Below are 20,857 nucleotides of genomic sequence, written 5' to 3'. Positions count from 1 at the left end.
CACAGGCCCGCCCGCGGATCGGTGGGCCCCGATCGCGGGCCAGGCCACCGTGAGGGCACCCCCCGGGGTCAGATCGCCCCGCGCCTCCCCCCCCCCCCCCAAAGGACCCCGGAGCCCGCCCACGCCGCCTGGTCCCGCCGGTAAATACCAGGTTTGATTTACGCCGGCGGGACAGTCAATTTCTGGGCGGGACTTCGGCCCATCCGGGCCGGAGAATTGAACGGGGGGTCCCGCCAACCGGCGCGGCCCAATTCCCGCCCCCGCCCAATCTTCGGTACCGGAGACTTCGGCGGGGGCGGGATTCACGGCGGCCAACAGCCATTCTCCGACCCGGCGGGGGGTCGGAGAATGATGCCCATGATGAGAACTGGAGTGGAAGTTTGGAAGAAGAGGTAATGCAAGACAAAACATCTGGAAAATGTGCTGGAAAACATGGAAGACCCAAGGTGGCATGGATGGATAATATCAGAATGTGGACTGGCCTCACTGTGGGACAGGCAGCGAGGGCAGTGGAAAATAGAAATCAGTGAAGAAATACTGTTCATGGTGCGACCAACACTTGGAACAAAGACAAGACTAGACCAAAATGGCCTTCCTGGTAACAAAAGCAGCCCAGGGCATAAGGAGACCCACCCTGTACTTCACCCTGCTTTGATCACCCCTTTCTTACTCATTGTCCAGGTTCCATTGTCAGGACAAGGGGTTAGACTGTTCAACTCTATTTTTATCTTTGGCAGATGGAATACAGTGTGGGGCAAGTCTGACGGCATAACACTTTGGTTGCAAGAATAGAAAAGCAGAATATTGTTTAAAAGGCCAACAAATGGCAAGTTGGCTTTTATTACAAGGGGATTGGAGTACAACAATAAAGAAGTCTCCTAATAATTGTACAGGGCTTCAGTGAGACCATATCAGGAATACTGTGTGCAATTTTGTTCTCAACATTTAAGGAAGGATTTACTTGTATTGGAGGCAATACAGTTAAGGTTCACTAATTGGTTCCTGGGATAAGAGGTTTTCCAGTGATGAGAGGCCAAGAAAATTGGGTTTATATTCTCTGGTGTTTCGAAGAAACAGTCAAGGTTCTGAAGGGTAGACAATGAAACATTCCTTTTTCTGGATGGGGAACCTGGAACAAGGGGGCATGGTTTCAGGATAAGGGGCTGATCATTAAGGATTGATATGAGGGGTGGGTTTCTCCGGGCCCCGAGCCACGTGTTTCTCGGCAGCGGACCGTTCGCTGGTGGCGTGGTTCTCTACTCCCGCCGCTTGTCAATGGGATTTCCCATTGAAGCCACTCCACGCGGCTGGGAAGCCCATAGGCAGGGGTGCATTGCCTATAGAAAAAGAGAATCCCAACAGACGAAGAATTCCAGCCGAGGAGAAATTTCTTCATTCAAAGGGTTGTGAATCTTTGGAATTCTGTAATCCAGGGGGTTGCAAATGAATCATCATTTGATATACTTATGGGTGAGATGAACAGATTTTTGATTTCTTAGAGATATAGAAAATGGGCGGGAAAGTGGGGTTGAAGAAGGAATTGAAGGGACGGCGCAGTGGCACAGCACCAGGGACTCGGGTTCAATTCCGGCCTTGGGTGACTGTGTCGAGTTTGCACTTTCTCCCCGTGTTTGCGTGGGTTTCCTCCTGGTGCTCCGGTTTCCTCCCAGTCCAAAGATGTGCAAGTTCGGTGAATTGGCCATGCTAAATTGCCCCTTTGTAAGTTGTAGCAAACTCATCAAAGGACCAAAAATGAACTGGACACATTGAAAAAGGACATTCCGTTTTAAAAGGGCAGATTGCTGTACAAACCATAGGTGGTATTCTCCGACACCCCGCCGTGTCGCGGGCCCCCCCCCCCCCCCCCCCGGCGATTCTCCGGCCCGCGATGGGCCGAAGTCCCGCTGCTGTCATGCCAGTCCCGCCAGCATGTATCAAACCACCTACTTTACCGGCGGGACTAGCGGCGCGGGCGGGCTCCGGGGTCCTGGGGGGGGGCGCGGGGCAATCTGGCCCCGGGGGGTGCCCCCACGGTGGCCTGGCCTGCGATCGGGGCCCACCGATCTGCGGGCGGGCCTGTGCCGTGGGGGCACTCTTTTCCTTCCGCCTCGGCCACAGCCTCCGCGATGGCTGATGCGGAAGTGACACCCCCCCTGCGGATGCGCGGGGATGACGCCAGCAGCCGCTGACGCTCCCGCGCATGCGCGGACTTCCGCCGCCCGCGCAGTCACTTCGGCCCCAGCTGGCGTGGCGCCAAAGGCCTTTCCCGCTGGCCGGCGGGGCGGCAACCACTCCGGCGCGGGCCTAACCCCTCAAGGTGAGGGCTTGGCCCCTAAAGGTGCGGAGAAAACCTTTGGGGTGGCCCGACGCCGGAGTGGTTCCCACCACTCCATCCCGCCGGGACCCCCCGCCCCGCCGGGTAGGGGAGAATCCCAGCCCATGTCTGCAAGCAGACAACGGAATATGCATTTTTCAAGACAAGCAGGCCATGTGTCATGAAAATGATGCAGGAAGGAAACGGCCTGATCTCATTCAAAGAGGGGCAGTTGAAATGCAAATCACTTGTTACCCTGGCCAGACGGAACCACAATACTTCAATGGGATAACAATTAAAGTTGTCTCCAGCGACGATGGTCAAGAGACCAGCAGAAACCGGAGACATTACAAGCTTTTGTAAGGACACTGATTAAAATCAAATTACATTATGCCACCTTTTGGTTGGGGAACTTCCATCCTGTCAACATTCAGAAAGGCTTCCTTTGTCCTGGAACTCACCTGTGGGTGGGATCAGTATTTGACCCACTCAGGGTTTTGCCCTTAAAATGACAAGTCTGAGAAACTATTTTTGGACTCTGCTCTACTGCCTGACACGCTTCGACTTGCTGAAAACAGGCCATGAGAACCGGAGGAACAACAAGCCGTCCCCCTGACCAGCCACCTTGGAAGAAGATCCAAAGAAATCTGTGCCAATGTTTTTTTAAACTATCCTGTTCCTGGAGGTGAGTATATTCCTCCAGCTCACAGAAAACTCCAATTAGTATAGATTGTTGAGGTTTGGGGTGGATGAGTGAATATACCTGTGTATCTGTGTTTGCGGGGCTAAAATAAATCTGTGTAAACTGTAAGAATTTTCGACGTGCCGTTTAGTCTCTTGTTTTACACACAGTATTTCATAATCAGTACTTGTGTGTCTGGGTTAATCTGATTTGCAGAAGACATAATTCCTCTTGACTAAATCAATTATTTTTAATCTACCATTGTTGTGGTCTCACCTTCCTTTCACTGTCTTCTCTGGTTAAGTCACAATAATTGCCAGGACATAATCCCTTAGTCGAGGACCAAAAAGGGAATCCGAGGGCTTCGAACAGTCTCAATCAAGAGAGGCTACTGGTTAGGAAAAAACAGTGGTCCCTCTCTCTCTTGAAGAAGTTGCACTAGTGGGGCACTTCCAGATGACATTTCACCATCACAAGAGAGAGACTCACACAGGCATAGGTGGCAGTCAGGCTAACTAGTGTGGCATAAGGACAACTTCGCTGGTTAGGTATAAACAGTGAGACTTGTTCCCTCTCTCTTGCAAAGCTGTCCCAGGGCGACACTTCTGGGTTGTGGTTTCAACACCTGCAGGAGAGACACTCACAGTTATCTGTGACACCCGATACCAGCCTGTTATGGAGTAAAGTAAACCCTTTTTGTTACACCTCAGTGTCCAAGGATGTGTGGGTTAGGTGAGGTTATGGGGTTACGGGGACGGGGCAGGAAAGTGGGCCTGGGTAGGGTGCTCTTCCAGAGGGACAGTGCAAACTCGACGGGTTGAATGGCCTCCTTCTACACTGTAGAAATTCTAATTCTTAGGCCAAGATCAACCATGTTCTTATGGCAGAATGTGCCGTATCTCCTCTTTCTGTTCTTGCTTTTTAATGTTATTATCTTCATTTCAGCTCACTACCTCGGGAGATCGACCAGAAACTGCACCCATGACAATTGGATTGGTCTCAAATCCATTATCCACAAGCAATGAAGTACTCCAGTAGCCCTCACAGCCTGGGCCCACACAAGGAATGAGAGCAGTAACATAATCCTGCTGGTACCCATGGAACCACATGTTTATACAAATCATCGTCTGAAAGTTTTTTTTAGAGGTGGTGGAAAGGGCTGTTAGTAAGAATGAGATCTAAAAATTGTTGAATTGCAAAAATAACTTCCCACTAAGCAAAAGAAACTTACAACTTGAATAAACCGCAAGGATTGAAGATGTTCATCATAGCCTCCCCAGTCATTCCATTCTTGGTACTCTCCTTCTTCCAGTACATACTGATGGCCTTGAAACCCTGGCTTCTCATAGCCGACCCAGCTAGGAAAAATTAAAGACAATTAATGGGCTGAATTGCTATTAATCAACTGTGTTCAGCTAATACAGAAAACTAATTTGCCTCGTTCTTCCAGTCTCAGGACAGTCAGTGACCAGACATTCCCAGAGGATGTGCTGCAGGACTCCCTCGGAGGTCCCAATGCAAGGCAGGTATAAGGAACAATCACAAATAAAAGATCCCCTAGGAAGCAGTGACCATAACATGGTAGAATTTAGCATTCAATTTGAGAGGGGAAAATATGGATCAGAAACAACTGTGCTACACTTAAATAAGGGTAATTATAAAGGAATGAGGGCAGAGTGGTTGTAGTGGACTGGGAAAGGAGTTTAGCAGGAAAGATGGTTGAAACGTTTCTGAAAATTGTCCATGACTCACAACAAAGTTATATCCCTGTGAGGAAGAAGGAGTCTAGGAAGGGGATAAATCAACCATAGGTAACCAAGGAAGTGAAAGATAGTATTAAACTGGAAGAAAAAACATATAATGTGGCAAAGTTTAGTGGTAAGACAGAGGATTGGGAAAGTTTTAAAAACCAACAAAAGAGGACCACAAAATCATAAAGGGGGACAAGATAAACTATGAGGGCAAGCTAGCAAGTAATATGAAAACAGACAGCAAGAGCTTCTTTAAATTTATAAAAATGAAGAGAGAGGCCAAAGTGAACTTAGGCCCTTTAAAGAATGAGACTGGGGAAATAATAATGGGGAAATTTGCAGAGGAGTTAAACAAATACTTTGCATCAGTCTTCATAGTGGAATAATAACATTCCAAAAACATTAAATAATCAAGGAGCAGAAGGGGGAGGAAATAAATACAATAACAATCACCAGTGGAAAAAGTAGTAGTAATGAGGCTAAGGGCCGATAAATCCCCTGAACCTGATGGGTTGCATCACAGGATGAGGCAGCTACAGAAATAGTGGAAGCACTGGTAGTAATCTTTCAAGAATCCCAAAATTCTGGATAAGTCCCACAGGTTTGGAAAACTACCAATGTAACACTTTTATTCAAAAAAGGAGGGACGAAAAACAAGTAACTATAGGCCAGTTAACTTTACTTCTGTCATTGAGAAAATGTTCCAGTCCACTATAAAGGATGTAATAACAGTGCATTTAGAAATGCTTAATAAAATCAAGCAAAATCAACATGGATTCATGAAGGGGAAATCCTGCCTGATAAATTTATTAAAATTCTTTGAGGTTGTAATGAGCAGGAAAGATGAAGGGGAATCAGTGGATGTAATTTACTTGGGATTTCCAAACCGTGTTCGATAAGGTACCATACAAAAAGGCTGCTTGATAAGATAAGTCCCATGATGTTGGGGGTAGTATATTTGCTTGGATAGAGGATTGGTTAACTGATAGAAGACAGAGAGTTGGGATAAGAGGAATATTTTCAGGATGGCAACCTGTAACTGATAGAGTGAAACAAGTATTTGAGAAACAATTATTTACAATATATATTATTGACCTGGACGAGGGAAGTAAATGGAATGTTGCCAAATTTGCGGATGACACAAAAAAAGGTGGGAAGGAAAGTGGTGAGAATGGCACAAAGAGTCTACAGAGGGCTATAGACAGGTTAGGCGAGTGGACAAAAACTTGCCAGATGGAATGGAAAATGTGAAGTTATGTACTCTGTTATGAAGAATAAAGGAGCTGAATATTATGTAAATGGAGAAAGACTGCACAGAGGGATTTGGGGTCCTTGTGCATAAATCATGAAAATATAGCATGCAAGTTCAGCAGGTAATTAGGAAGACAAATGTAATGTTAGCCTTTATTTCAAAGGGAATGGAGTATAAAAACAGGGAAGTCCTGCTAAAACTATACAAGGCACTAGTTAGACCACACCTGGAATAGTGTGAACAGTTTTGGTCCCATAATCTAAGCAAAGATATACTGGCATTGGAAGCAGTCCAGAGAAGATTCACTAGTTTGATTCCGGGTATGGAGGTATTTTTCTATGAGGACAGGTTGAGTAGGTTGTACTCATTGGAGTTTAGAAGAATGAGATGTGGCCTTATTGAGACAAACAGAATTCTCAGGGGGCTTGACAGGGTAGATCTGAGAGGATGTTTCATCTTGTAGGAGAATCTCGGACCAAAGGGCATAACTTCAGAGTACGGGGTCCCCTATTTAAGACAGAGATGAGGAAGAATTTCTTCTTTCAGAGGACAGTAAATCTGCGGAATACTTTACTGCAGAGAGTTGTTGAGGATGAATCATTAAGTATGTTGAAGGCTGAGATAGACAGATTTTTAATCAGTAAGGAAATCAAGGGTTATGGACATAAGGCGGGAGTTGAGGATAATATCAGATCAGCAATGATCTCATTGAATGGCAGAGCAGACTCGATGGGCAGAAGAGCCAACTTCTGCTCCTATGTCTTCTGCTCTTATGGACTGCATGGGAATTTTGAACATCCAAAGGGCAATTTCTCTGCATCCTGGGACCCTTCCAAATAAGTCTTCAAGTCTGAATTAGAGACAGAATCTTTGTGGGATTCTGACTTGCTTAGCTTGATAAGTTGCCCAAGAAAGGTTAGACAGGGAAAAAAACCCAGCCTCAACTTTACAACTGACCCCGGTGGTGCAGTGGTTAGCAGCACTGACCCCACCCCCTTCTTCCCAATTGACCACCCCCACCTGACTATCCCCTTTGATACACCGACTCCAACCCCATCCCCCTGACCATCACCTTGACCTGACCTGACTAGCCCCAACACACAAATCAAATTATGCCAAAGCACCCGGGCTAACCCCTCTGATCTTCTTGGAATTAGCAGCATGGGAACTTTTATGCCGACCTGAGAGAGCAGACAAGACTTCAGTTTGAGATCTGGTCCATAAGATGGTGGACGGGGCTTTCCCGTCCCGCCTGCAGCAGGTTTGGTGTTTGGTGGCGGGCATTGGGAGAATCTAACAGGAGCTGAAAAGTCAGAAACCATCCGATGTGAAATCACTTTGAAATTCTCCCAATGATGGGTTTAATAGAGGGTCTGTCTTCCCGCTGGCTGGTGGCATGAACACCATTTGCATTCATTTGAATCGCATGAATGCTTATTAAAATAACTACCTGTCATGCCTTCCAATCATGCATCACGCCAGCGTGCCATTACATCGGTCTAAAACCTGATTGCTGAAGAGTACGTGCACTAGGCGGTCCTCCGTTCACAAGCAACTTCGGGGTGAGTGCACAAACTTTCTGCCACAGTGCTGCATTGCTCCTGATGCACTCTTCGCCACTCTGTTGGGGTAGACCGTTCCTGCCCCCCCATCTCCATGCTGAGCTGATAGTCACTGTGCTGCTGGACTCATGGACCCTCCTCTGACACCATCTCAGATCAGTACTGCACTTGGGGTTGGGGAGTACAGAGGTCTCCTTCACCCTAGTGCCACACACTAGTGTCTATCCAGACAGGACTGTGTTGCAGCACTCATGCAGCCACCGCAACAAAGTTTGACCAGAGGTGGAATGAGGGGGGGGGGGGGGGGGGGGGGGGGTTGGCCTGATGAAAACGAGGGGGTAATGTGGAAGGAGGGCGGTGCAACAAGAGGTTTGGAGGAAGGGCGGGGACTCACGATGGCAGGCAGAAGGGCAAGGAGGTGGAAGAAGAAGAGAAATGATGGAGGGGGAGCTGGACCCCGACAAGGATGTATGAAAAGTTCACAAACAAGGGGGTCAAAGGGATTTCACATCGTCTACTGGAAGGGGATGCACAAAGATACCAGTTGTGGTGGGTAGGGGGTTCCAGAAAATGGAAGTTCTAACAACTGAACCACAGATGTCACAGAAATCTATGGTCTATAATCTATATTCCTAACGAAAGCAACTCATTAACCTAGAGCCTGATAAATACAGCTAAAAACTGAACGACCATAGTTATGCATGCCTACAATTTTCTGTATTTTCCTATTCAAACAAGCTGGCAGAAAAATGAAGAATGTCAACAAGCACACAACAATTGTAACATATGCAATTTATTCTGCCCATTTTTAGTCTGTGAGAGAAAACTCATATATAAAGGAGTTTTGCATAATTAAAATGTGTGCATTATCTACTCTGAATTTCAGGTTTGCGGGTGCTGCATTAGAACACAATGAATACCTGGAGGCTAAACAAGGCATAATAAAAAGAACCTGACAAAAAAAACATGCCTGCACATGGACACAAAAATTATGGATAAGAAACATCCTTCTGGGCCATTTCAGTTCAATCATCGCGAGAGACTATAACATTCCCACTCCCGTTGTAGCATTGAATACTTTTTTAAATGTCTCCAGAATCTTTCTTCACTACTCTATCCGAATGTTCATTCCACACATAGATCACTTTTTAAACTTGAAGTGTACCCTGAAACCATGCTGGTGACATGACTATGGGATCATCTAGGGGTGTCTCTCAGCAGGGATGAAACTTTTAACTAACTTGAGGGACCCAAGAGCTGCCATGCGCGATATTTAAAGCTCTTTTACCTTCACAGAACCCCGAGACTACAGAAAAGTTTTTTTTTAAATCACAACAGCATCAAATATAAATCATCCAACTTGTAGAATCGCCAACAAATCATCTTGCCAGAAACCTGGTGGGGCGTGAAGTGAGGACATTTTATGGAGGCCAGCGATGGGGATCTCGGCCACCGGCTGGAGACCCAACAAGAGACCCACTTTGTCTGCCAAATTATGAAGCAATCAGGCTATTAGTAGGCCACCGGCAGGACATCCATGGAATCTGGATCCTGGGGGTGGATATCCCGACCACCGAGAGCTGCCTGCCGATCAGAGGACGGCAGCTCTTGTGCTCAGTAACACCACAGGGGAAACAGTGGCTGCTGCAGGAAATAAAGCCACCAGAGGCCCAGAGTTGCTAGCGACCCAGGCCAGAAGCAAGTGATAGCGAGAGTGTCTTTGTGGGATGGAGTTGCTAAGTGGCGGTGTAGGGGGTTTGTCAGCAAGAGCAGATGCAGGCTCTCAGAGGTTTGCTTGTCGTGATCCTCACCCTCCAAGCAGTTAGCTTAACTGCCTGTTTAAAGGCCTCAAGTGATGCCAGGGTGGAAGGGAGAAGCTTGCAGGGTCTCCACAAGTCACTTTCCCTCCCTGTCATAGCCTACTTCCAAATATGCTACTGGAAGGGCATAAAATATCACCAGCATGTATATAATTGTTTCAACACCGTCATTTTCTCTCTACCTGATAAATAATTCCATTAAAAGTTGTGCCAGCATTGGCAATCTCTTGTAATGTCAAAATCACTTTTAACCATTATAGAAATGCTCTCATTTTATTAAGCTGCTTTTTTCTTTTAAATGACATTATCAATGGATGTAAAATAAACCAATGGAACTTCATTTTCTTCTCAACTCCATGATTAGGTATATTACGAACTACAAACCACTTATATAATTAGCTCTAATGCATGTTAAATCCTCTCCTAATTGGCCAATAATTCAATGGTGTTATGAAACAAGGCTAGACAAACAAAGATGAAGCTATTGGGAAATTTATCACTCTTACTTCTATATTCATGAATGAATGATGCACCTGGTACGATGTTTCTACCATATGATAACGAACAGCTGCAACATTTCCATAATTATGATTTAACTAGCTCTACATGATTGAAAGTAAACATACTTGTTCCAAACTGCATCAATCAGCATACCACAACAAACAAATTAAAATTAATATTCTTTCAGTGGGTAAATACAACTTACAATCCTCCAATAACTTTCAATGAGCCAATATTTGCGAATGGATAAGTGTGGCACAAAACTGTTTCTTCATCTCCTCCAACAAAGCTGAATACATCTGTTTTAAGTTCCAGCTGTTTACCTTCAAAGAAAGGCTTTTCATACACAATCACCTGCAATGTAAGTTAACAATAGCGCGGGGTTGAATGGGGATTGAAGAAGAACATTCATCCTTACATCTCAATAAGCATTTCCTGAGCACTGAAGTATAAAATCAGCAGATACCAATTATGGGGGTGATTGCACACCCGTGTTCGCCAACAGCAAGAAAGGCAACGGCGGCACAAGATCTCACTAGGATGGGGCCAGTAAAGCAACCTTAAAATCTTTCTCCAGCCTTAAAAATTATGAAAATAAACAGCCCATCCAATTGTCCTGGACAAATATATATAGATGTACCTACTCATTTCCAATGCTACTGTTATGTATAACTTATTTTGAAAAATGAACCTGTCAATCAAGAATTCTTTAGTTTCTTTATTCATGCTTGGGATGTGGGCTTTGTTGGCTAGGCCAGCATTTTCATTCCCTATTCCTAATTTATCATTCATTTGCAGGACGTGAGCGATGCTAGCTGGGCCATCCTTAAGTGTCCATTTTGAAGGCATTTGAGAGTCAACCACATTGCTGTGAATCTGGAGTCACATGTACAAAGACCAATAAAGCGCAGCAACAAGCCCTTCCGCCCTCCAAGCCTTTACCGATCATGATACCACACGTGGCCCAAACCCTCAGCACTTCCTGGTGCTGTATCTCTCTATACCCATCCTATCCATGTATTTGTCGAGAAGCCTCCTGAACGCCGTTAATGTATCTGCGTCCACACCCTCCCGTGGCAACGCGTTCCAGGCACTCACCACCCTCTGTGTAAAAAACCTGCCTCGCACATCTCCTCTAAACTTTGCCCCATGGACCTTAAACCTAAGTGAGACTAGGTAAGGATGGCAGATTTCCTTCCCTAAAGGACCTCAGTGAACCAATCGACACGGTCATTATTAGACTTTTAATTCCAGATTTTTATTGAATTCAAATTTCTCATCTGCCCTGTGTCTCTGGATTACTAGTCCAGTGACAATACCACTGCGTCACTGCCTTCCCTTGGTGAAGGTGGTAGTGAGCTATCTTGTTGAATCACTAGTGTAGCTACACACACAATGCTTTTTGAGAGGGTGCTCCAGGATTTTGACTCAGTGACAGTGAAGGAACGGCAATATAGGATCACAGAATCATAGAACTTACAGTGCAGAAGGAGGCCATTCGGCCCATCGAGTCTACACTGGCCCCTGAAAGAGCACCCTACCCAAGCCCATCCTATCCCCGTAACCCAGCAACCCCACGTAACTTATGAACACTACTGGGCAATTTGGTGTGATCAATCCACCTAACCTGCACATCTTTGGACTGTGAGAGGAAACCGGAGCACCCCGAGGAAATCCACGCAGACAAGGGGGAACGGGCAGACTCTGCACAGACAGTGACCCAAGCCGGGAATCGAACCCGGGTCCCTGGCGCTGTGAAGCAACAGGGCTAAACACTGTGCTAGCGTGCCGTTGCATGTCCAGATGGTGTGTGACTGACTTGGAAGGGAACTTGCAGGTGGTGCTGTTCCATACATCTGCTGCCCTCGTTGTTCAAGGTGGTACAGGGTGCAGGTTTGGGAGTTGCTATCAAAGGGATCTTGGTGGGTTGCCACAATGCATCTTGTAGATGGTACATGTCATAACTGGGGTTAAGTATGTCATGGGACACTAATGAAACCTTCAACTGGTCATGGGACACTTGTGAGACTGGGGAATTGATATTCCCAAAGCACTCCCCCACTGAAGGCCACCCCCTTCTCCATCATGTATAAAACCAGAGGGCCACGAACTGTGAGTAGCTCCTTCAGTAGAGTAACTGCTCTGTATTCTTGTTCTGTTGCATTATACCGTTTCCCTTTTGATTCAACCTGTTCGGCTCAATGTGGACTCCTTTCTGGTCCTCATAATTGTACACATACTCATTCAGATTAAAATAAAATTAACCAACATTCTTATTTGTCATTGGGTAAATAAGCTTTATATTGCCATGATTAAGGATATAGATCAAGAAAGTTCAAGGTTTGATCCCCACTATGAACTTCACTGGCAGCAATTGTTGCAATGGTTTCAGGTACTTTGACATAAGATGAATAGTATTTCCACCACTGATCAATGTCGGTGGGCCCTGTGCGTTTACATACATGTAAAAACAGGATGAAAATAGAAATGGGCCTGGCTAGGATGCTGCATGTGGTCCAATAGCTTGCCAACTGTCCAGACTCATTATTGGAAAATAATAGCTGAGGATATTCTGGAGGGGCCCTGCTACTTAAGGAACTATACCTAACCTGAATCAATACCGACACTAAATGAAGAAGTAGAAGAGAGAAAATAATCTCACCTAGTTTAAATAATAAAGTATCCACCTAGTCTGTTGCACACAGGCAGGACATAAAGGTAGCATTATTACAGAAGAAATTTTATTTGATTGATCTTATTCACTGAAAGGTAATGCCAGAATAACACTTACTTTGTTGTCTTTAAACGTTTCCACTTTTAATGTACCCTGAAAAAAAGCATTATTTTCTCTTTAATAAAATAATAACAGTATAACCTACTGTACGAAGGCATCTAAATTTGTTATTTTCTTAAATAGTAGACCTATGTGACTGTAAATGATCATCATTCAGATTAACTATAGTTAATCAGTTCTTGGAAAGGAATTGTGACTATTTTCAATGATTAGAGTGACCCAAACGCAGGGTGCTGTCACATCACAGACATCTAGAAAGGGATACTGACCAGATATAAAAGCAAATTACTGCAGATGCCGGAATCTGAAAAGTAAACAGAAAATACTGGACAATCTTAGCAGGTCTGACAGCATCTGTGGAGAGAGAAGAGAGCTAACATTTTGAGTCTGGGTGACTCTTTCTCAATACTAGAGAGAACTACAAATGGGTCAGATTTATACTGTAGTGGTGGTGGTGGTGGGTGTGGGGGGGGGGGGGGGGGGAGAGGGGGGGGGGTCATGGAGTGGTGGGGCTCGATAGGGGGCCAGTAATAGACAAAGATGTCGAGGACAGAAAAGAAAAGAAATGTAAATGGAGCTGATTAAGGCTGACCAGATATCCCCGACTAACTACAACATTTTTGTTTGCAAGGGAAAAGCTGGGAGGAAGGAAAAGAAGTTATAGATACAGCATCTACTCTTTGCATTGTTAAGAATTTTTTTCTGACAGATAGGCTGAGAAAATTACAAAAAAGACAAGGCCCAGAACGAGATATATTTCATACAAGGTTAAAGACAGGATGAACGAGCAAAATCAGTCATGAGAATTAAAAAGTATTTGAAAGAGGGCACAGAGATAGTGCAGAGAACCACAGGGCAGGAATCCTAATATTTACTTTGAGGAAAGTGCAAAAAGAGATCAAAAGATAGACCAATGAGTTACCAGAAAGGTGTGGCATGATAAGAGGGATTAGTGAGGAGAATGGGAGGGAGTGCTTCCCAGAAATATTAACTGAAATTCTTTGAGGATGCAACAGACGGTGTTTATGACAAAAAAGACGTGGATGGAATTGAAACCTAGAAAGTTCTGAAAGGTCTTGATAAGGTTGACACTGAGACAGGCTGGGATTTTGTGCCCACTTTTGCCTCGGGAGCAAATGGCATCAGGGACATAAAATCCCACGAGAGGCCAAAGGGGAGTTTCCCGTCTTGGGATCTCCAGGCCCGTTAATCCCCCACCCTCCACCATTAATGTAACGAGGCTCCTGCCCAGGAAGGTTGGGAACTTCATTCAAATGTCACTAGCAGGCCTCCCCGCTGTGACATTCCCCCACATTGGGATTTCCCTGACGGCAAGGTTCAGAACAGGTCTGGAGCAATGTGAGCCAGGCATAGAGACCACACCAGGAACGCACAGGGAAGCTGGCAAGCTGCATACCACTTTTCTCACGCACTTCGGTAGTGTGCTCTTGCCAAGGACCCGTTCAGATTCAATGGGCCGAACGGCCTCCTTCTACGATTCTATGAAATTACTTCACTCAAAGGGTTGTGAATCTTTGAAATTCTCTACCCCTGAGGGTTGTGGATGCTCCGATATTGAGTAATTAAGGGTGAGATAGACAGATTTTTCTTGTCAGGGAATTAAGGGAAATGGGGAACAGGTGGGAAAGTGGAGTTGTAGCTCCACTTCAGCCATGACTACACTGATTGTTGGAGCAGGTTCGACAAGCCATACAGTCCTATAGGGCCATATGCTCCTATTTCCTGTGTTCTTGTACGTGCTGTATTAACATTTGAAGCAGCTTTTTGTGATTTTTGTCACACAACGTATTGACTCACAAGGCAGAAAAATATGGAACTGGAGGCATATTTGAGGAGAACTGAAAATTAGATAAATTTAAGAATGCAGGAGTGACTTTTAATGGAGCTACTCCATCTTAGCAAGCAATTGCTTGTTTACAAGATATATACTTGGTCTGGTGTGTTGGGCGAGAAACAAAACTAACTAAATTCACAGATAACTCCAAATTGACAGGGAAGTTTATACATTAGGTAGTTGGATGGATTGGCCATGCTAAAATTGACCCTTCATGTCCAAAAGGTCAGATGGGGTTATAGAATTATGGGGTGGGAGCATTAGACTAGGTAGGGTGCTCTTTCAGAGGGTCGGTGCAGACTAGATCGACTGAATGGCCTCCTTCTGCACTATAGGATTCCATGGGTGTGATTTAATGGCCACGCTGCACCTGAAAAGCAGCTTGCCGTGGTGCAGCATGGCCGATAAAAGGCGGGAGACCCGGGTCGTGGGATCTACCTGGCTCGCAACGGCTTGCGAGATCTAACGCAATCTCATGAGACGTTGCGATGTGAAATCCCCCCCCCCCCCCCCCCCCCCCCCCCCCCACATTGTGGGTGGGATCACTTTTTAGCAAATCTCAATCTCCCTCGCCTCGGAGACCTCGGGGACCATAAACGGGGACCAGAGGGAACAGCACTCGTGTGGGTCTCCCGGGTGATTGGAGGCCCCCAGGTGCATGTCCTTTGGGCAGGGTGGTGCCCTGGCACTGCCAGTTACCCAAGGCAGAATTGTGGGGTGCTTGGAAAATCCTGCCCTAGATAACAGGCAAGTGTCGTTTCATGTGGATGAGACAACAAAACATCCACAGGACAGAATGCGGGAGAGAGATCTCAGGTCACTATTAGTGGATAAGTCACTGAAACCAACAGTACAGTATGTGGCAGCAGGTTCCCAAGGAAAGGTAGAGGTTCGAGCATAAAACTCAGGGAGTCAGTTTGAAACTACAACAGGTGAAACAGACAAACATGGAATACTGAGTAGAATTATGGGGTGGGATTTTCCGGCTTCCCAACCGTATGCTTCCCGGTGGCAGGAGGTGGCATGCCATTGGCTGGCGGCGGGATTCTCTGTTTCCGCTGCTGCCATTGGGAATTCCCACTGAAGCCACCCACGCCACCGGGAAGCCCGAAGAATTCCGGCCCTGGTCACCATACTTGAAGAAAAGGTAAACCCAGGGACAGGAGAAAGTAAAGAAAAGGACCAGCAAACTGGCTTCCGAGTCATTTGCAGAAATTAACAAACCTGGGATTGTTTACTCTGCAAAGAAGAAAGTTCAGGAGAGATATGATTAAAGTAATCTGGTTCCTAAAAAGCAGACGGTTAATTGAAGCCTAATAATTCTGAGGTTTCCACACACTCTAAATCCATGGTCTAAAGGGATTTATGTAAAGTTTAGATGTTAAGTACTTTACACAGTGTAGCATGGTGACACAGTGGTTAGCACTGCAGCTTCATAGCGCCAAGGACCCGTGGTCGATTCTGCCTTGGGTAACTGGCTGTATGGAGTTTGCCCATTCTCCTCGTGTTTGCGTGGGTTTCCTCCGGGTGTTCCGGTTTCCTCCCACAGTCCAAAGATGTGCAAGTTAGGTGGATTGGCCATGCTAAATTGTCCCTTAGTGTCCAAAGATGTGCATGTTAGGGGGGATTAAAGGAATAGGGCAGAGGAGCGAGCCTGGATAGGGTGCTCTTTCGGAGGGTCGCTGCACACTCGATGGACTGAATGGCCTCATTTTGCATTTTAAGAATTCTATGGATTCTACAGAAAATGGGGAACTTTTGAAAAATTGTACAAAAGAATGGGATCAATATTTGACATCAGAGATTGGAGTTTGTTTGCCATGTCATTGGACTGTAGACCTCTTTGCTGTACTATCCTTTATGCCTTTTATAAGATGAAAGGTTTACTCTTTTCCAAAGATATAGAAAAGGAATCGCATTAACATTTCACACCTCAAAAATGCAAAGAGCATGTAGGAAGTGGTACAGAGCAAGTGTTAAAATAGCAGGGCAAGGCCGACATTCCATTGACAAACTTATTTTAAGTGACATCAAAAAGCATTCAAGTATTAACATGGTCATTCTTGCAAAAGGCTGTCACAGCTCAGTCTTTGAAACGCTTGTACACTTTTGAATGTAAATATGAAAGAAACAAAATCACCACTCGCACAGACCAAACATGCATCTCGCTATTTTATAAAAGGTCAGTATTGTGCTGAATTTCAATGTCTATAATGACACAATTTTCACATACTAGTCAAAAAAAAAAATTCTTTACCATTTTCAATGGTCTGAGCGAGCCTATGAATGGATCCATTGCACCCCAATGTTCTGGACAAGGATACTGACCAGGTTCCACAAAGTAAGAATTTCCTTGATAGAAAGGCTCTTCAAACAAAAGCCAACTGGGGAAGAAATGTCAACAAGTAAGAGTTATGCTGCAGCTTTCATATAACATAGAGCACACAGCAGATAAACAAACAAATTAAGGGCTTCACGGTAGCACAGTGGTTAGCAGTTGCTTCACAACTCCAGGATCCCAGGTTCGACTCCCGGCTTGGGTCACTGTCTGTGCGGAGTCTGAATGTTCTCCCCGTGTCTGCGTGGGTTTCCTCCCACAGTCCAAAGATGTGCGGGTTAGGTGGATTGGCCATGCTAAATTGCCCTTAGTGTCCAAAAAGGTTAAGTGGGGTTACTGGTTTACAGGAATAGGGTAGAGGCATGGCCTTGAGTAGGCTTCTCTTTCCGAGGGCCGGTGCAGACTCGATGGGCCGAATGGCCTCCTTCAGCACTGTTGATTCTATGAAACGATTCGACCAAATCAGTCTATACCAGTGCTTATTCACCACTCGAGGTCTTCTACCACCTTTCCTCATCCAACTCTATCAGTATAGTCATATAGTTATCTAGTCTCCCATTAAACACATCTAATTATATCAAGCACTCAATGTGGTGAAGTGCCACATCCTCACTACTTTGAGTAAAAATGTATCTTTTGATGCCCTATTAGATTTCTTGGTGACTACCTTCTGTATTGCTGAAAAAGGATATCTTTGTGTCAAAGCTTTTCATCTTACACTCATCAGGACAATTTGCAAGAATACCAAATGTAAAGGGAACAATAATTTATGCCATTTGAAAAGATGGTGCTGACTGGTTGGCAAGTGAACTCTGATCGGAAGAGGTGGTGCCATGGAGATTGCACCAATTGATGGTGACTGACAGATAACTGCCAATAAATTTAAAACAGACTCTGATTGGTCAAGGCATTGTCCTGAGGAATGAACCAGCAAATGGCTATCATTTATTTTGTTAAGCTGAAACAGGCTCAATGCATGTACATGTTCTTTCAGTCTACAAAGAACAGGGCCCTATATATATATACATACATATAGGGCAGGATTTAGAGACCACCTGGCCACGTATTTTTCAGGCGGCCTCACCGACCCCGCCATTGTCAATGGGGTTTCCCAGTGGCAGCACTCCTTGTCTGCGAGAAACCTAAATTTACTGTTGGCGTGAACAGCGGGTAAATCCCGCCCATAGTTTCCAGTGCATGAATCACACTGGCACTGAAATTCAGAATCCACATTACTAACTCGTATGATCAGCAGAAAGTCTTTTTGGTTTGACAGGAGCATCCTGTTAGTGATGAATACCACTCTCGTTGCTACTGCATCGTAGCAGCATGAAACATATACTCAAATATTTGAGATATCTTTCTTCCAGGGTAATCTGAGATAGACTGGGCTCTTTTCAGGGCTAAAGGTGACAGCCTTTGGCCCATTCTTGAGTTTTTGTGATATATAATGCAAAATAATCTGATCGGCGTAGCTATTATCCAATAGGATACTTTTGATGCGCCCTATTTCAGCATCAAGCTTGCTTGGCTGGGTCCTATTTACGAGGTTGCAGATAAATAGAACATAGCACATACAGTGCAGAAGGAGGCCATAATGTCAATCTTATAGCATATGGAACTGCAAGAATCGCAATGCATATATTGACCAGTGAAGGTAGGCTTGCGGTGGACTGTGGCAGAGAACCACCTGACAGATTTCTCAACTAGTACATCAAGGAAAGGGAGTTAATTTAACAGCTCCATTTCAAGGGCAGGATGAGACCATTAAGCCATGTAAGGAAATTATTACGTACAGCTGCAAATTGAAATATAGCAAAGTTATCATCCACAGGTCAGAAATATGCAAGGGGTATGAGGTTAGTTGTCATTCTATCAAAGGCACATTTCCCATGGAAATCAATGGATGTGTGAGAGCTGGGCCTAAAGGGTATTCCATAGCAACATAATCTATTTGAGCATATAAGGTTTTGTCAAAACTGAACTCAACTACGTGAGATGCCAAGTTCATAAATTTGATTAATACTGATTCATGCAACGGTGGTAGGGTCTGAATCACCATAGTAAAAATAAGGGGCGAAATTCTCCCCCAACGGCACGATGTCCGCCGACTGGCGCCCAGAACGGCGCCAATCAGACGGGCATCGCGCCGCCCCAAAGGTGCGGAATGCTCCGCATCTTTGGGGGCCGAGCCCCAACATTGAGGGGCTAGGCCGGCGCCGGAGGGATTTCCGCCCCGCCAGCTGGCAGACACGGCCTTTGTTGCCCCGCCAGCTGGCGCGGAAATGACATCCCAGGGCGGCGCATGCGCGGGAGTGTCAGCGGCCGCTGACAGTTTCCCACGCAGGCGCAGTGGGGAGAGTCTCTTCCGCCTCCGCCATGGTGGAGGCCGTTGCGGAGGCGGAAGGGAAAGAGTGCCCCCACGGCACAGGCCCGCCCGTGGATCGGTGGTCCCCGATCGGGGGCCAGGCCACCGTGGGGGAACCCCCCCCCCGGGGCCAGATCACCCCGCGCCCCCCCCAGGACCCCGGAGCCCGCCCACGCCGCCTTGTCCCGCCGGTAAATACCTACTTTAATTTACGCCGGCGGGACAGGCAATTTCTCGGCGGGACTTCGGCCCATCCGGGCCAGAGAATTGAGCGGGGGGGGGGGGGGCCCCACCAAACGGCGCGGCCCGATTCCCGCCCCCGCCCAATCTCCGGTACCGGAGACTTCGGCAACCGGCGGTGGCGGAATTCACGGCGGCCAACGGCCATTCTCCGACCCGCTGGGGGGTCGGAGAATGACGCCCCAGGTCTCCATAGACCCACATGACCATAGGCTGCTTTCCCCTTTGAGGGAGAGAGCTTACTGGTGGTGATTTAGCCTGAGGATTACCATACTCAGAGGAGGGTCAAGGCTGAGAAGGCGGGGCCTTCATGAATAACCTCAGCCGGTACGGGCATTGAACCCACGCTGTTGACCTCACTCTACACCACAAATCAGCCAACTGAGCTAAACCTTGATATAGAAAACTATAATATAGTGCTGTAGCACAAATATCTATGGCTTCCTTTACCGGGATGTGGAGATGCCAGCGTTGGACTGGGGTGAGCACAGTAAGAAGTCTTGCAACACCAGGTTAAATTCCAACAGGTTTGTTTCAAATAACTAGCTTTCGGAGCGCTGCTCCTTCCTCAGGTGAATGTGGTGTGTTCTGAAGCGGTAGAGGGCAACCTGCCAGTGGCCGGCGGAGGGATCTTTTGGTCTCGCCATTGTCAACAGGGTTTCTGAGAAACCCATGGCGGGGGTGAGCCATCGGTAAGCCAAAAAAATCCTACCTGACATTTGCTCTACATAAACTATCCCTGGACCAATAAAAGCAAACACTCAAATTACCGAACACAAGAAACAAAGAGAAAATATTGGCACTCAACACAAAAATAACTCATTAATTGAATAAGAGCGAGGATAGGCCGGAGGAAAAAATAGGTAACCCAAAGTAAAATATCAGAGTCAAACCACTAACTTCACTAAATTTGAAATAATACTTTTCACATTAGGAAATGAAATGAAGATTAAATATTTCCCAAAAAGACATCATCCCCTGTGACACACTAATGCCAGCTCCCTTCCCTTGCAGATCAATCTCTCTGCACAGCAGCATGTTTTAATATTTTATCAGTTGGCCAGCCTGGCCCATCCTTTTGCCCTCTGGAGACCACAGACCACAGCAGCTCCAAGGGACACATCTCGGACACAAGCATCAAATACTTTTTTCTCCAATTTAAGGGGTAATTTAGCATGGCCAATTTTGGGGCACATTTTTTGGGTTGTGGGGGTGAGACCCACGCAGACACGGGGAGAATGTGCAAACTCCACACGGACAGTGACCCGGGGCTGGCATCGAACCCCGGTCCTCAGTGCCTTGCGGCAGCAGTTTTTTGAGGAGGTCACTAAGATGATTGATGCAGGCAGGGCAGTGGATGTTGTCTATATGGACTTCAGT

The 20,857-nt window shown here is 46.1% G+C and overlaps 1 protein-coding gene across 3 annotated transcripts in view; it reads right to left on the bottom strand.

The window, feature by feature from the left end:
* The window catches only part of LOC140410996 (uncharacterized), a 357,930-nt gene that overhangs the window by 62,086 nt on the left and 274,987 nt on the right, over window positions 1-20,857 (bottom strand). For all 3 annotated transcript variants that reach the window (XM_072499917.1, XM_072499918.1, XM_072499919.1), the window contains 4 exons: window positions 16,789-16,915; window positions 12,674-12,709; window positions 10,088-10,236; window positions 4,228-4,354 (listed from right to left, as the gene is read on the bottom strand). In XM_072499917.1, coding sequence (XP_072356018.1) covers window positions 4,228-4,354; window positions 10,088-10,236; window positions 12,674-12,709; window positions 16,789-16,915 — 439 coding nt within the window. The remainder of the gene's footprint in view (window positions 1-4,227; window positions 4,355-10,087; window positions 10,237-12,673; window positions 12,710-16,788; window positions 16,916-20,857) is intronic.

The sequence above is a fragment of the Scyliorhinus torazame genome, chromosome 4, assembly GCF_047496885.1.
Source record: "Scyliorhinus torazame isolate Kashiwa2021f chromosome 4, sScyTor2.1, whole genome shotgun sequence".
Lineage (NCBI taxonomy): Eukaryota > Metazoa > Chordata > Chondrichthyes > Carcharhiniformes > Scyliorhinidae > Scyliorhinus > Scyliorhinus torazame.
Note: the sequence above shows the minus strand (reverse complement) of the source record. Positions and strands in the feature narration are given on the sequence as shown.